At 48.8% G+C, this 15145-nt stretch overlaps 1 protein-coding gene across 1 annotated transcript in view; it reads left to right on the forward strand.

The window, feature by feature from the left end:
* Positions 1 to 3834: 3834 nt before the first annotated feature.
* BMP6 (bone morphogenetic protein 6) overlaps positions 3835 to 15145 on the forward strand; it is a 132105-nt gene continuing 120794 nt past the window's right edge. Inside the window, exon 1 of the mRNA XM_031435223.2 lies at positions 3835 to 5363. Within this exon, the coding sequence (XP_031291083.2) occupies positions 4742 to 5363 (622 nt within the window). The 5' untranslated portion in view covers positions 3835 to 4741. The remainder of the gene's footprint in view (positions 5364 to 15145) is intronic.

Genomic DNA, 15145 nt, shown 5'->3' on the forward strand with positions numbered 1-15145 from the left:
AAAAAAATTAATGCTTAATCTGCACATGTCAGCTATCCAGTGACAGTTTCCGAAAACGAATCATCTGGATGTTTCTAAAGATTCCATTGCTCAGTGTTATGCAGCCAGCCTAAATCCCCAAGTGACAAAGATCCGAGCTGGTGCGCAAAGTCTGAAGCATACACAAGTAACAGATTTGCCATTTGGGTTACAGTGTGGAAAAAAAGTCTCTGGAAACAGATTTATGTATTAGTTTTTCACTTTGCCACCAGATGTCCTTCATGGGTAGGAAAATATGATGGCTCGAATGATATTTTGAAGTGTGAATGCCCTGCATTTTTGAATAGTTGACAGTAAAAGGAAAGTGTGAGTGAATGTAAGTGTTACCACAGACTTTTGGATGAGACATGTATTTTGAAGGCTGTCTTACAGGTGTAGCATTCAGAAGCAATATTTATTTAACTCTCGAATGTTCATTTCTCATACTCTGCAGACATTTACTTACCATATTTCCTTTTCACTCAACTCCAAATGGATATTTTTCAAGTTTGAGCAAATTATTCTATTTAGAAATGAGTATTAAGAAATACTCAAGTCCTTACATTAATGTCGAAGATAAAAATGCAGTATGTGAAGTGGAGTTTCCCAAGGATTCTGGGTGATCAGACCTCAGGCTTTTTCACACAAAAGCCGCATAGCTTAGAACACTTTTACGTTACATGAATTCTAAAAGCAGCTACTTACATCTCGAGGAAAGTCAGTAGAAAGGGGCCAAGGTATGATTTAGCATAAAAACCAAAGACAGCAATGGCAGTGCCTTGCTTTTAGTACAATTCAAAGGAAAGCACAGAGTATAGAATATTTAACATATCAAATTAATATACCACCTCTTTTAAACGTAGAAACTATTTGGTCATGTGTGTTATAAATGTATCATAGAAACCCTCGTAATATGAAAGGAAAACGGGTAGAACGGCTCTTTTAAAGACTTTGTTGCGTAAATTTCCCTGCATGTTAACACACACCTGGGTACAGGCTGCTCACCCCATCCCGGTAGCACCAAAGGCACAGGGTAGACCTTCTCTTTAAGGGGAGGGCTCCTCACTCCCTTCAGTAGGCGGGAGTGGGATGGGCAACCCATTTCCAGAAAACTGAAGGCCATCTGCATGACACGTTAGCCAAGCAAGCAGATGTTTGATACGGATTGCCGTCCACATCCGGCTTCTTGACCGAATTCCTCCTCTTTCCACCCAGATGTTCTGGAGACAAGTACAGAGAACTTGGTGGAGCTGGTTCAGGCACACAGAGGAAGGGGCGGGTGATGTTTTGGTGTCCTGCAGGGGGCGTAGTTACCTCTGCTTTTTCTCTGATCACACATCCCAGCCGACTCCAGAGCCAGACCGCTTCCTCACCCTCACTCTCTCCCTCCTGAATCATCTGGACTGTGCCCAGCCTCCTGTTCTTCGACTTCTGGGGGCATGTTGGGGACGGTGATGGGGAGGGGCCAGAGAAGCAGCGGGTAGGGGCTGTGGTGGTCAGGGGCCTCTTACCCACCTGGAGTTCCGATTGGCTTGGAGAAGCGGTGGTCCCCATTTTGAGGTTATTAAAATTTCTCTTTATGTGCTTTGCCCTTAATGGATCTTAGGTCGTGTCCAAGTGCTTTCTGACACACATGTGCACACGCTGGGAGTGGTGGGGACGGGAGGAGAGCACACCCTCTTCTGGGTCCTCGGATGAATGTCACTGTCTTTATGGTTGTTGTCATAACTCACGCCACGTTTTCCCCTCCAGCTCTTAGGAGAGTCGTGTGCTCTTGTGTTTGTCATCTGGAGACCCCTCGTTTTCTAACACTAAATAACAGGACCCGAGAGGCCATCTTGGAGGAGACGGGAGTCAGGGTGGCTGCCCAGATGTTAATGGATAATGAATCACTAAGTGACATTTTAGACCCCTGTCATGAGTCCATCTGTCTCTCACCAAGTATCTAAGGAAAGGGGAAGGGGGGGGGGTGTTGGTGTGTGTTCTCTGCTGGGTCACACATGCATATGTAATACGTACATATACAGTAGATGGGTCATAACCTTCTCTGTGTTTTAAAGGGCACCGCCCTCCCAGGTGCCCTATGCTCAGGGTTTCACAGTCTTCCAGAGTTTCACCCACGGCCCTGACGGGTTGGAGCTACCTTTCCTCTGCTTGTGTCTCACTAGAAGTCTCAAGAAGGTGTGACTAGGCTTGAGAGAGGAGGAGGCCCTCGGCAGGAGGCCTGTCTCCACTTGTGATTTCACATCTTCTGATCAGAGCTCCTGCCTGCTGTGATTTTACGGACTGCAGTGATTTCATGCTTGTAACAAGTCCCAGACAGAAGAAAGAAGTGATGGAGGCTCTTGAAATCTAAGGGGCCTGGCATCCCAGGCCACGGAGGGATGTATCTCCTCCTCAGATGAGAGGAATCCCTGCAGACCGTCAGAGAAGGGCTTTCAGTGCCACTGATGTCGCCCTGCCTGAGCTCAACGGCTATGGGGCACTTGGAGAGTGAAAGTCTGTCCTAAAGACTACTGTGCCTGGACCAAGACAGAACAACAGCTGGGAGCAATCCAGAGGATGGTGGGATGGTGGGACCCTTACTCATTTGAAAAAGATTCTTTGAAATAAGATAAAAATGCTGATAAGCTCTGGATTAGCAGAAACCTCATGATCTTATAATCTCACAAACCCCATAGTCTTTATGTATTTGGTTGGTCTGGCTCCCAAATGCCTCGTACTATGTGAGGCAAGGCTGCCAGGTCAGCATTGCAGTTTTTTATTTCTATTGTGCACGCTTTCACCAGGTAAAAGATCAGAACGTTTTAAGAGAACTTCCTTCTAGGATCCATCGCTTGCGGGACATTCTTGGATGGGGTGAGGGCCAATGAATCTGCATCTTGAATGGCAGATAGTGGTAGTGTCGTTGGGGTGGAGGGGGCAGTGCCTAACTGAGAAGTGAGCCTGCCATGAAATTATAACATGTTTTATTTTACATGCTTGATCTTGTCTAATGTTCCCAGCAACCCGAGTTTCAGTGCCCTGTCTATGACCCTGAATGGGAGCATGCCAAGCCCCTACCCTTACAGAAATCACCTTTACCACCTCTCCTCAAGTTTTATTGATCTCACGTCATGTAAATTCTATTGCAGTTTTGATACATTATAATGCAACATTAACCAACAAACTGGACAAGCACTGAAACATTTCTAAAAAGCTGGAGTGAGGGTGGGGCTCTTCTATTATACTGTCTGATTACACCCTTCTTCTTTTGGGTGCTGGTTTAAGAAGCCAAGCCGAAGCCCAAATGAGGAGATAAATCAAAGCTCTCTGTCCTCGCGATGCCAGGTCTGGCTTATATTTGGCCCTGTCTGTGGAGTATGGGGTCAACTTCTCCAAGGGTATTGTCTCAACTTCCAGCAGCTGCCTTTGGAAGCCACGTGCCCGCTAAATGCCTATATTACATCAGTTAGAGAAACTAAGGAAGGAATGGGAAAACCGTCACTTTTCTGTTTTTCCTCATTTGATTCAGGTGCCATTGATTTAACAGCTGATTTTGCTTTTATTTAGTTAAAGCATCAATTTAGGCCTTTTATGTGATCATAAAAGAGGAAGGTTCCAACTGGGGTGTTGATCAGATCACTCTTCCTAGCGATGACCCCTTTGCCTTTGCTGCCTCGCCGCACCTTGGGTGCCTCCAAGAATTCTCAGTGCTTGAAACCTACGCGCGACAGAGGCGACGCCTCCGGGAGAGGGAGGGTGAAAGAAGGGGGCGGGTCTATTTAAATACAGACGAGACGCGCCTCTCCATTGGCCATCAGCCTGTCTGTTAACCAGAGGGGCGGGGAGTCCCGAGGGCTGGAGTGCGGTACCTGAGTGAGACTCGCACTAGAAAGCCCACGTTGGCCGCTGCGGGGAGCGCGGCGCGGAGAGTGGCGCGGAGAGGCGGGAGACTGCGAATTCCGGCGCCGACGCCGCTGCCGCTGTTCGGCGCACGGGTCTCCTTTCTTCCCATCCCTTCTGCGAGCGGGTGTGCAGGGCAGCTGGGCGAGCACTCAACGGAAAGCAGGATCCTCACCGCCTCTGCTTGGGGAGTCGAGCGGCGCGCGGAGATTTTGAGGGGGAGCGACAGTGCCCGAGGGCGGAGGGGCGCGGAGTTTGTGAGCAAGAAGGAAGTTTAAGCCTCGCGGAGAGGGTTGGCATCTTGAGACGCCTTGCCGCCACGGCCTGGGCCCTACGGCGGGGTAAACTTCACAGCGGCCGTGCGAGCCAGGGAGAGGCGTGCGCGGGGGTGATGCCGGGCATCCCACCAAGCTGGTGAGCGGCCCCGCTCCCCCGCCGCCCCGAGTCCCACCCAGCCGCTCCCGAGGGCGCAAGGCAGCGCACGTGCGCAGGCAGCCAGACCCGAGAGTGACCGGGTCGTGACCCGCCCAGGGGCGAGGGCGCTGGCTGCGGCTCAGCCTCGGCTTGGACGCACCTGGCTTGGACCTTGTGCCTCTCGAGACCTGAGCCGGAGTGTGGTTCTCCCGGGAAGCGCCCCCTTCACCTCCCCGCCAGCCTGGGCAACTGGGGGCGCCTCAGAAGACCATGAGAGATAAGGACTGAGGGCCAGGAAGGGGAAGCGCGCCCGCCGAGAGGTGGCGGGGGCTGTTCACACCAAGGGCCACAGCGGCCGCGCTCCGGCCTCGCTCCGCCGCTCCACGCCTCCCGGGGCCCGCGGGGCCAGCCCGGCCGGGTGGGGATGCCGGGGCTGGGGCGGAGGGCGCAGTGGCTGTGCTGGTGGTGGGGGCTGCTGTGCAGCTGTTGCGGGCCCCCGCCCCTGCCCGCCGCCGCCGCCGCCGCCGGGGGGGCGCTGCTGGGGGACGGTGGGAGCCTGGGCCACGCGGAGCCGCCGCCGCCGCCACAGACCTCCTCCTCAGGCTTCCTCTACCGGCGGCTCAAGACGCACGAGAAGCGGGAGATGCAGAAGGAGATCCTGTCCGTGTTGGGGCTCCCGCACCGGCCCCGGCCCCTGCACGGCCTCCAGCAGCCGCAGCCCCCTGCGCTCCCGCAACAGCAGCAGCCGCGCGGGGAGCCTCCGCCCGGGACGCTGAAGTCTGCTCCCCTCTTCATGCTGGACCTTTACAACGCCCTGTCCGCCGCCGACGACGAGGACCCGGCGTCGGACGAGAAGCGGCAGCCCGGGCCGCGCGGAGGGGCCGGCTCGTCCCAGCTCCGGCAGCCGCCCCCCGGCGCCGCGCATCCCCTGGGCAGTAGGAGCCTCCTGGCCGCCGGACCTGGCGGTGGCGCGTCCCCACTGACCAGCGCACAGGACAGCGCCTTCCTCAACGACGCTGATATGGTCATGAGCTTTGTAAACCTGGGTAAGGATCTGGGGTAGCGTAACAACCAGAACATTCCTCCCTTTCCAGTCTCCAGGGCCGGGTGAGAGGGTGGAGGAGCCCCTGGAACCCGGGTCCGGGCTGGCGCAGAGGGGATTCGAGGACAGGCCGGCTGCCCTCCCGCTACCTGCGCGGCCGGGGGCGGCACGTGCGCTCCCCGCGCCCGGCCCCGGACAAGGCTGCGCACCGCGGCGGCGGGCGGGCTGGGGCGCGGGTTCCCGGAGTGCTGTGTCCGCGGGCGCGTCTCCATGAGCGGCCGGAGCACAGCCGCGCTTTTCCCTTTGGTGCCCGGCTCAGGCCACGTTAACTCGACTGTGGCAGGAAGGTCCAGCCCGAGCGGAGCCAGCTGGGAAGGAGAAGGTTCTTCAGTACTTTCCCCTCCCTATTTTGTTCTGCATCCTTAATGCTCCGAGTGCGTTTTCCCACCGGGACTTCTAGGGACTCCGACAGCAGCTGAGAACTTTGGAAACTTGACATGATTGTGTTAAGTGGTATCCACGGAACTGGGGGAGGAGGGTTGCTGAAGGAGGTCCCGAAAGGATCGCGGAAGGCGCGCCAGTCCCGGCGAGGCGGGGCTTTCGCGGGTTTGGGGCGGGATCCCGAGCCCAGTTGGGGTTACCCACCCTGTACCCTCGCTCCCATGCCTTTGGCAGTGACCCCAAAAGCTGGACTTTTGATCAGTGTTGCTGAAGCTGCAAGAGCAGAGAAAGGGTGCGAGTTGGGGGCCGGGGTTGGGCCCTGAGCTGGTCTGAACCGGTTGCCAGGCAACGGAATGGAAATTCAAGGGCGGCTAAATTGGGCTCAGCCACAAATGTTCTGTGGCAAACCCGAACGGAGTCACAGAGCCTTTTCCCCCTTGAGTTTTCTCATCTGTAAATGAGAACGGTGTAAGGAAGACTTTTTTCCAGAATCAGTGCCTCTGATTTGTGCTACTCTTGATTCAGAAGTTGGTTCAGCTTAGCGTAGACAAAGCTATGTTGGGGACGCATTCTGGGAGGGGAGAAGTGCGGGTGCGGTAGCCACGCCCGGGGTGGGGTGCAGCAGCGCCGTGGGCTGAGTCTCTGCGGACTGCCTTTCCCGTTCGAGGCGCGTGGCTCTGCCCAGGCCCCAAAGTGGGTTAGCAGACATTTGCCACAGTAGCACCCACGTCTCCAAGCCACGTCGAAGACTTCTGTCTTCTAAGGACATGATTTCCTTGAATGAATCCCATGTGAAATACTCCGGCGAGTTCTTTACAAGTCTGAGAGATGATTCTGAACTCCTCTGAGCTTTGGGGGAAGAGAGGAGGGGTGAGGGCCGAGGTTGGTGGGGGGGGGAGGTCCAGGAGGATGTGGAGCAGGACGAATGGCATCCAAGTGGTGCAGAAATCCTCCTGGGAAACTCATGAAACAGAATCTTACCGGGAGTGGAGGCTCCAGGCCTGCCGGTGCACTGCCAGGGGTTCTGATTGGACACGAGTTTTCACCATTTATTGGGACCAAATCCAAGGTTGAGCCACCTCCAGGAAGCATTCTAAGGAAATTCTCATGCCACTCAGTAAAGTGTGTGTGGGAGGGTGGGGGAAGAGAGGGAGGGACCAGTGCTTCTTCTTATTCTACCTTTTGTGCTGCTTCTGGTTTAGTAAATTCCACCCCTTTCCCTCTCCCCCACTGCCCCTCTCCCCCTCTGCCCTCCTCCCCCACTGCCCCCTCTCACCCTCTATCAGTTTCCTGACAGCCTTAGGGGAATGTTTCGTTGCCTCTTGGGGGTGGTCCCAACCTGAAAAAAAGTGGGGAGAATGACACATTCGGCTCCTTCAGAGACAGCCATATTACAGTGTCTAGAAAACAGTTCCCAGTCTTCGGACCGTGGTTCGCAGCCTTGGCTGTCCATTAGCGTCTCCCAGGGCCCGGGAAGAAGAGATGCTGGGTTGAGCTGCTTCCCAGAGCAGTTAAGGTGGATTCTTAGTAGATATGTTCTGCCTTTTTTTTTTTTTTTTTTGAGTGCCTTAGGTTTCCCTAAGGTGCTGCCATGGTCCAGAAGCACTGGCACAGGACACCATGCCATCTGAAGGAAGTCACATCATCCTAGAAAGCACTTAAGAGCAATGCTTCCTTATGTTAGTGGCTCTCAAACACTGCTGCCCATGAGAATCACCTGGGGGCTTTTAAAGCCTAAATGCCCAGGTGATACTCAGTATCAGTGAAGTCAGTGTATGGGCTGGAAGCCAGGCATCAGTGTGTTTAAGGATCCCCAGGTGATTCCAGTGTTTTGGAACCACTGCCTTAGAAGGTATTTGAAATGGTGAGAGTTGGCTTGAGGCAAGTTTGTCAAGTACAGTGACATTTCCTGTGTTGAGTGACCTCCCAGTTCTCCCTGCTCCTTGCTTTTCTGACCTTCCCTGGTCTGCAGGTCCACACTGCTTCTGAGTCACTGCTTGAAGCCAGTTGTCATCTAATTCTGCTACAGTGATGATTTAACATAGTATCTCCCCAGGGCTATTTTCATTTTCCATAAAGGATCTTTAAAGATGCAATAAATAGCACGGAAAAATTCCAAAAGCACTCAACAATAGTGTAATTTCAGGCCCAGGACAGGCTGATGTGGAACGGAAAGAGACTGCTGTGTAGGGAGCTGTGTCCCAGGCTCCTCCTGTCCTAACTGCTGGGCTCTGACTGCAAGTTGTAACTATCTGTTGGTCCAATCCTGGACTCCACATGGGTGTTTAGAAAAGAAAACCTTTTCCAGGTAAGTAGAATCTGAGTCGCAAGCCATGCCACCTGCCAGTCAAGCAATTCTGATTAATCTTAACTCAATTCAGGAGGAGAAGAAGATTGCATGACAGGCTAAAATGTGATAAAATCTAATGATCATAGTTCTGAGCATAAGGACAGTTCACCCGAAGACAGGAATTGCTCTCTAAGGATGTTGGGAGAATTCCACAGGCTTCTTAATCGGTGTTGATGGCATGTTAGTTACTGCCTTACATGACTAAACCTACAGAAAGATACACCTTATAGCATGGATTTTAAAGTGCTCTCATACGACTGAATTGGACAAATTACAGAGTATAAGGGAATGTGTGAACTAGTTGTAAACATCCTTCTTCCCTGGAACAGCGAGTAACTTGCTCATGAAATACATTTGAAACACTATGAGCCTTTCAGCGTGGCTATCAGGAGGTATGAATCAACAGGATAAGCTTTTCTTGTGTATCCCAAAGGCTGGTCATTTGACTGGCCCACTGTTGTTGATGTTGACGGTTTTAAACTCTCTCTGGGTGAGAAGCCTGGGGATGTGTAGCCTCCGTAGTGCTAACCAGCTGGTGTGCAGTGTGCCCGGCCAACCTGGGTGCGCTCGTGGACCTGCATTCAATCAGGGCCACAGATGGCAGTTTCTGCTTGTTTTCTAATGCTAAAAATGTCTTGGCAGCCGAATAAGCAAGCCTGCCAATCTGGTGACCTTGGAGAAGTACCCTGAAATATCTCAGGTCTTAGCTTAAAATTTCCCTTAGAGAAGAAGCCTTTTCTAACCACTCCATAGAAGCTGGTGCCGCCTCCACCCCCACCTGCGTTTTATCATCACAGCACCCTGTTTATTTCCTTGGTTGCACTTTTTACAAAGAGTGTTTTTTTTTTTTCTTTTAAAATTTGCTTACTCATTTGTTTGTCATCCCTCTAGGATATCAGCCTCCCAAAGCAACTAGGCTTATACACCGCTGTAACCTAAGTTCCTAACATGACACTGAGCACATAAGAAGGTGCTTAAACAAGGTTGAATTCATGAAGATAGACAATTTCCTCATTTAAAATTCTCATTTCACTAATCGAGAAGGGTACACCTGATTTTATTTAGATCATTTAGAAATGGTATATCTGCTTTTTACTAAGTAAAACATTTGAAGTAAGTGAAGATAGGACATTGAGATTCATGGTTTCTGATGTAGATCATAATGTTTTAATATACCTCCTTTTTATTAGTTACATCTCTATATTAATTTGTAATATGCATTACATTTGATAAGATTTCTTTATCTCTGAGTTTCAGACTTCATTTATTTGAATTAGCGAGGTGTTGATCTACAGATGCTAGGATAAAATGAAATAAAAAAACTCAAATTATGGTCAGAAAAGGGAATCAGTATATATTAGTGCAAGTAACAAGAAACTTAATTGTGCTAAAAATACTGACAGTCTTCTGAACAAAACTACTCTTGGGAAACAAATTAGAAGAAAAAATGGAATACTCCCTACTTGGATTTGTCACCAGATACACTGTACTGTCTTTTTCTCACAGGTCAGTGGGCCTATTTTTTATGTAAGCTGTCTATACTTATGAAGATTTTTTGTTAGCAGAAAATAAATCCATGCCCCAAGCTATTCACAGCAAAAAGAGTCAGGAGAATTTGACTGCAAGAGTAGGGTTCAAAGAAAGCAGTAGATGGTCTCCTAAAGAGATTTCAAATAGTGAATGTGAAATTCAATGGTGTTTCAACTAGAATGTTGTACAAAGTGTTCTCAAACTCGGATCAAAGGGCAAGCAGATACCATTGTTTAGATCTCAAATGGTGTTTCCTCTGGTTGTCCTTCTAAGAATGGGTATAAATCCTTTCTAAATGTGCTGACTCATGCCTTGTTCCTCCACTGAAGGGCTTGCCTCTGATTAGCATGGAGGAAGGATTCCTAGTGATATAAACACCCGTGTAAGTGAAACCCCACGTTCAGCACTTCCTTCAGAGCGTAACGATTGTGTTTCATCACTCAGGGTCTTCAGAGTTTAGCTACTCAAAATGTGGGGTTTCACATCAATATTTTCCTTGGATCTGGGGGTGGGAAGGGGAACACTGAACATTGAAGGTAGGACAGCACACTCTCAGATCATCAGCCACTGTTATCTCTGCCTCTTGTTCATTTGTGTCTGAAGCTGAGTTAGGAAAGGGAAGAGGACAATTTCTTGAGTAATTAACCAGTGTTTGGTCAATTTTTCACAAGTCAGTTTTCCCACTGTGTCCATCCTATATTTAAAAATGAATTCTTCTGTGGAATGCTCTTTGTTGTTGTTTTTTCCTCAGTATAAAGCCATTGCAACTTTTTTCTTAATTTTTCCATTTGGAGCCTTACTCTGTTTTCTCACCCTCTTGTCTTGAATTTATCACATCCCCACCTTTGGTGCCTCCAGCTGTGGGAAGGAAAATAGGCAATATTTAATCAGATTGTTGTGTTCCTGACTAGAAGCTTCCAGAAGTGTCTTGAGTAAAAAGGGTAGAAATCGATACGGAAACTCCCTAAGATAGCAACACTTGTCAGAGTCCCCAAGTAGGTAACAGCGGTTATATATTAACCGCCGCCCCGCCCTCCCCAGTAGCAGGCAACAGAGCTGCCCTGGCCGCAGGGTGTCACCCGGGGGGCTGGGCTGGGGGACAGCTGGCCTGTTCTCCCTGTTGGTGGTCCCCGCAGAGAGCTGGTGTGTCCCATTATCTTTGCTTCTGTTTCCCTCGTGACAGTTGAGTTGCTTTTATTTTCAGCACATTTTCTCACAGTACCCCTCCCTCCTCTTCGACACCCTGGCCCCCTCCTCTTTCATCGCTTGCCCTCCAGAAACTGGTGACCAAAACACGGTCCCAGTCTTACCTGGAATAATATGACAGTTGTGACAGTTGTGTCAAAGAGAGGGAAAGCCATTCCTGTGTTGATGAAGAAGAGAGTTACTAAAGAATCAGGCCGTGTCAACCTGCGGTTTTTGTGCGTGCCGGAAATTCTCAGCCTCTTGAGTTACACCTGCTCATCTTCCCCCACAAGCTTTGGAAATAAGACACAGTAGTTCACTGAAGTTAGATTTTTCCCCCTCTCAATTACAAGTGTTCTGAGGGTAGAGCTCAGTGGTAGAGCGCATGCTCAGCATGTGTGAATGAGGTCCTGGGTTTAATCCCCAGCACCTCCATTTAAATAAATTAAAGAGATAAACCTAATTCCACCTGTCTGCCAAAAAGTATTTTGAAAATGTTCTCTGCAATTATTTTTTTCCTCTGTAAATAGCATTTCAGCCCCCTTATGCATAAAGTTAGACTCCGGAGCTGGCTGGGGACTTAGCTGCCTTCCATAACATTGTTTTTCTGCAGAAACAGGCACAGCAGCAGATAGCTTGTTTGTTGTGTTTGTTTTTAATTTTAGAATTGAAGTGTAGTTGATTTTCAGTGTCGTGTTAGTTTCAGGTGTACAGCAAAGCAAATCAGCTATGCATACTTTTTCAGATTCTTTTCTATTATAGGTTGTTACAAGATATTGAATATAGTGCTATCCAGTGGGCCCTTGTTGGTTATCTGTTTTGTATACAGTAGTGTGTATCTGCTAATCCCGAAGTCCTAATTTATCCCTGCCCCCCTTTTCCCCTCTGGTAACCATAAGTTTGTTTTCTATGTCTATGAGTCTATTTCTGTTTCAGACAACCTGTTTTTAAACTGGGTTTTCTCTATCCATAGGAAGTTTGGGAGTTTTTGGTCAAATTGTGTTATTCACACATCCTAGAAGTTACAGCTTGAAAAGGTCCTTGCACATCATGTCCTCTCTTCTGTTTGCAGTTACATTTGTTCGATTTACTCAGGACCTTCTCCTCCTCACTGCTGTTACGTCTTACAGCTGAGGGACGACCCACAGAACCGCAGAGAGATCCTAGTGTATCAGAGGAATGGGGTTGTGGGTCAGGTGTGAGTGGATAATTCAGGAGAAATGATAAAAACACACAAGAGCACAGCCCTGGGCAAGAGGTCGGGAGCCCCAATCTGGAATTGTGGGTTTTCTTTTAGTGGAGAGCATTCTCTCCTAGAACACTTGCTTTTAGAAGAGAAAAAAAGTCTGTAAATGCACATCTATAAATATCCTCCTGTTTGGTATGTTGAAGGACTGTTGAGCTGAAAGGATTGTTTTCTGCTCCAAAAGTGAGTTGAAAACCAGGTTGTCCTGGGCGGCATTGTTCCCCATGTCTGCAGGCACCCGTCCTCTTCCTGCCCTTCCCGCGTCCATTATTAAGGAGATTGAGTCCATAATAGAGATGCTATCTAAATTGCATCAGGTAATTCCCTGATGGGTCCCCACGGTCTTGTTATCTCTAACCCAGCCCCAGATGACTGGGTTGAAGACTCCGCTTCAAACATTTTTGCAGAGTGAGGTTCTGGTTCCGAGTGGGAGAGCTTCCTGACTCTCCGGTTCATGGGCACACGCCCTTGATTACTGGTCCTGCCAGAGAGGTTGGGATTGTCCTCTGCCTGAAGAGTGCTCGCTGTGTAGTGCTGATCATGTGTTCAGATTGTTTTCTCATCATCCGGAGCTCCGAGGGGGGGAGGAGCGGGGTGGCTTCACGTCAGGCAGAAGGCACTGCCTGGTGGGCGGCCCTCTGCACGCTGAACTTTGACATCCACCCAGAGCCTTTCTTTGACTCTCCAGCCACTTACCCTTTTCACCTTGTCCAGAATGTGACCTCCAGCCTTCAACATCTGCGTTTGTTGATTATTGTTCCTGTGTTTACCGTCTTGTTGGTTTCCTGTCCATGAACATGGGCTGGCAGAGAACTCTGACTTGCATCTCAGCGGAGCATGAACTAACCCTGTCATCAGTGTGAGCTGTTTTATGCGCTGATGATTGGGCTGGGAGATTTTTAGAATTGGCCTTTCTTAATCTCTGAGACCACTTACTTTTCTCTTCCCCCTTTTAAATCTGTGAATTACACTGGAATATTCTAAAGACACAGCTTTGTAAAGTACACAGTTTAGGACTGAAAGTTTTATTTTGTTTTTTTCCAGGCTTTATTGAACAGTCCTATGTCAGAATAAATTAACAGAGAAGCTGTGCATTTAAAGAAAATGCACCTTTTAGAGCAGTTTTAAGTCTACAGCAAAATTGAGGGGAAGGTGCAGATTTCCCATAGGCTCCTGCCCCTGTATGACTAGCCTCCCTCACCGTCACCACCCACCACCTGACTGGTAAATTTGTGACAACTGATGAACCTGTCTGGATGCATCATTATCTCCCAAAGTCCATAGTTTACATTACAGTTTACTCTTGGGGATGTGGGTTTGGATGAATGTCTAATGACATAAATCCATCATTATGGTATCATACAGTAGTTTCACTGCCCTAAAAATCTTCTGTGGAGAAGCTGTACATTTAGCCAGAAAAACAAATCAATAAGAATCCAAAAATTCAAAACAGGCAGAGTTGGAGGTGAGGAGAAATCAAATACCTTTGTTGAACAATATTTTGTCTCTGGTGCTCTACCTCATTGGTGTATATAAGTAAGTTTGATAGACTATGTGGATTTTATTTTGTGGTTCTGTGTGTTGACACCAAATCCTTTGGAAGTCTTTTTTTTTTTTTTTTTTTTTTTGTCTAGGAGTTTAAAAATCTTTCTTCCTCCACATACTTGCAGTGAGGTGTCTGTCACCATAGTACCTAGACAATCCCTCAGGCAGAGATATGAGCGATTAAATTTCTCGTGGGCTTGTGCCCTGTTTAATCCGTGCTCGGCAGGATTTGGGGGAGTCAAATAAGCCTGAAGAAAGAACAGTTACAGGAATTCTGTGCTTGTAAATTTATTGAAATTTGGGGGGGTGTTTAAGGGAGGGGTTAAAACGTTTTCAGAAAGGAAGGAAAAATGTTAAAACTTAGTGTGACTTTTGGGTGAAGAAACTCACAAACAGCTTTTACTGGCCTTTGTGGCAGGATGGAGGGGGCTTTAAAAGATTTTCTCAGGAAAGACTGTTGAGATTAAAATTAAATTGAGACTCCATAAATCCAGAGGCCTTTGTCAGTTAGGCCTGTTTGCTTTGAGCTGGTTTCTATGGGAAAGGACTGCACAGATTCATGGTAAATGAGAAAATGCAATGATACAAACAAGTAACATGGAAACCCTCAGGAGTGCTTTGAACAAACAGTTGGCAACTCATTTGAGATAGTTTGGGAATTTGTGAGCATTTCTTTACAAATACTGTACAGGTGAGACGTTTCTTGAACTCCCCCCCATTCTCCTTGTATCAGCTGTCCATGTTATGGGGGCATTTTTCTCCCTGAATTGTAGCTAAATTACTCATCATCTCCCCACAACATCCCTGCAGGGATGAAGCCTCTCAGGAAAGAAGAGCTTGGGGCCAGAGTGGTCTCAGTGGCTTTTGAGAAATTCAGCTTTGTTCTGTCTAACACCTGACTTGGTATGTGCTGTGGTTGAACCACCTCTTTGTCTGGTGGAATAGACGTTTCATTGAGCCCAAAGTGAAATGGTGCCAAAGGGCAGGACCAAGATGATGGAGGGTGATAGTGAGGGGGATATAGGTGTCTTCAGCTGAAGGTATTCAGAGAGTTGACTTTCTCCTGAGGGCCGTGGAACAGCCTGGCATTTTAATGGGGTCTGTTTAGGGCAAAGTCCCTTAATACCAGTATGGGAAACTCCTCCCACAAGCCTGGCACCTTGCTTCTTTCATGTATTTAATTGATGTGGTTTGACCCTGTTATACATGCACAGATATGCCATCACTGTGAGATGCAGAAACCAACATAGCAGCAGGGATGCAGGTGGTACCCAGTGGAGGCGAGTTCCCCCGTCTCCTCTGGCTTGCCCCTTTCTTCTCTTCCTCCCATTAGTACATTTGGCAACTGCACTGCATTTATTTCCTTTTTTATGTCTGTTCTTCTGCTGTAGTGTGGTGGCCTTTGGTGGTCACTGACCTAACAGAGCAGACAGTGCACATGTCCACGGAGTCTGGTAGTTTAATACCTCGAAAATGCCGCCTCGCTCAC

The sequence above is a fragment of the Camelus dromedarius genome, chromosome 19 (genome assembly GCF_036321535.1).
Source record: "Camelus dromedarius isolate mCamDro1 chromosome 19, mCamDro1.pat, whole genome shotgun sequence".
NCBI lineage: Eukaryota > Metazoa > Chordata > Mammalia > Artiodactyla > Camelidae > Camelus > Camelus dromedarius.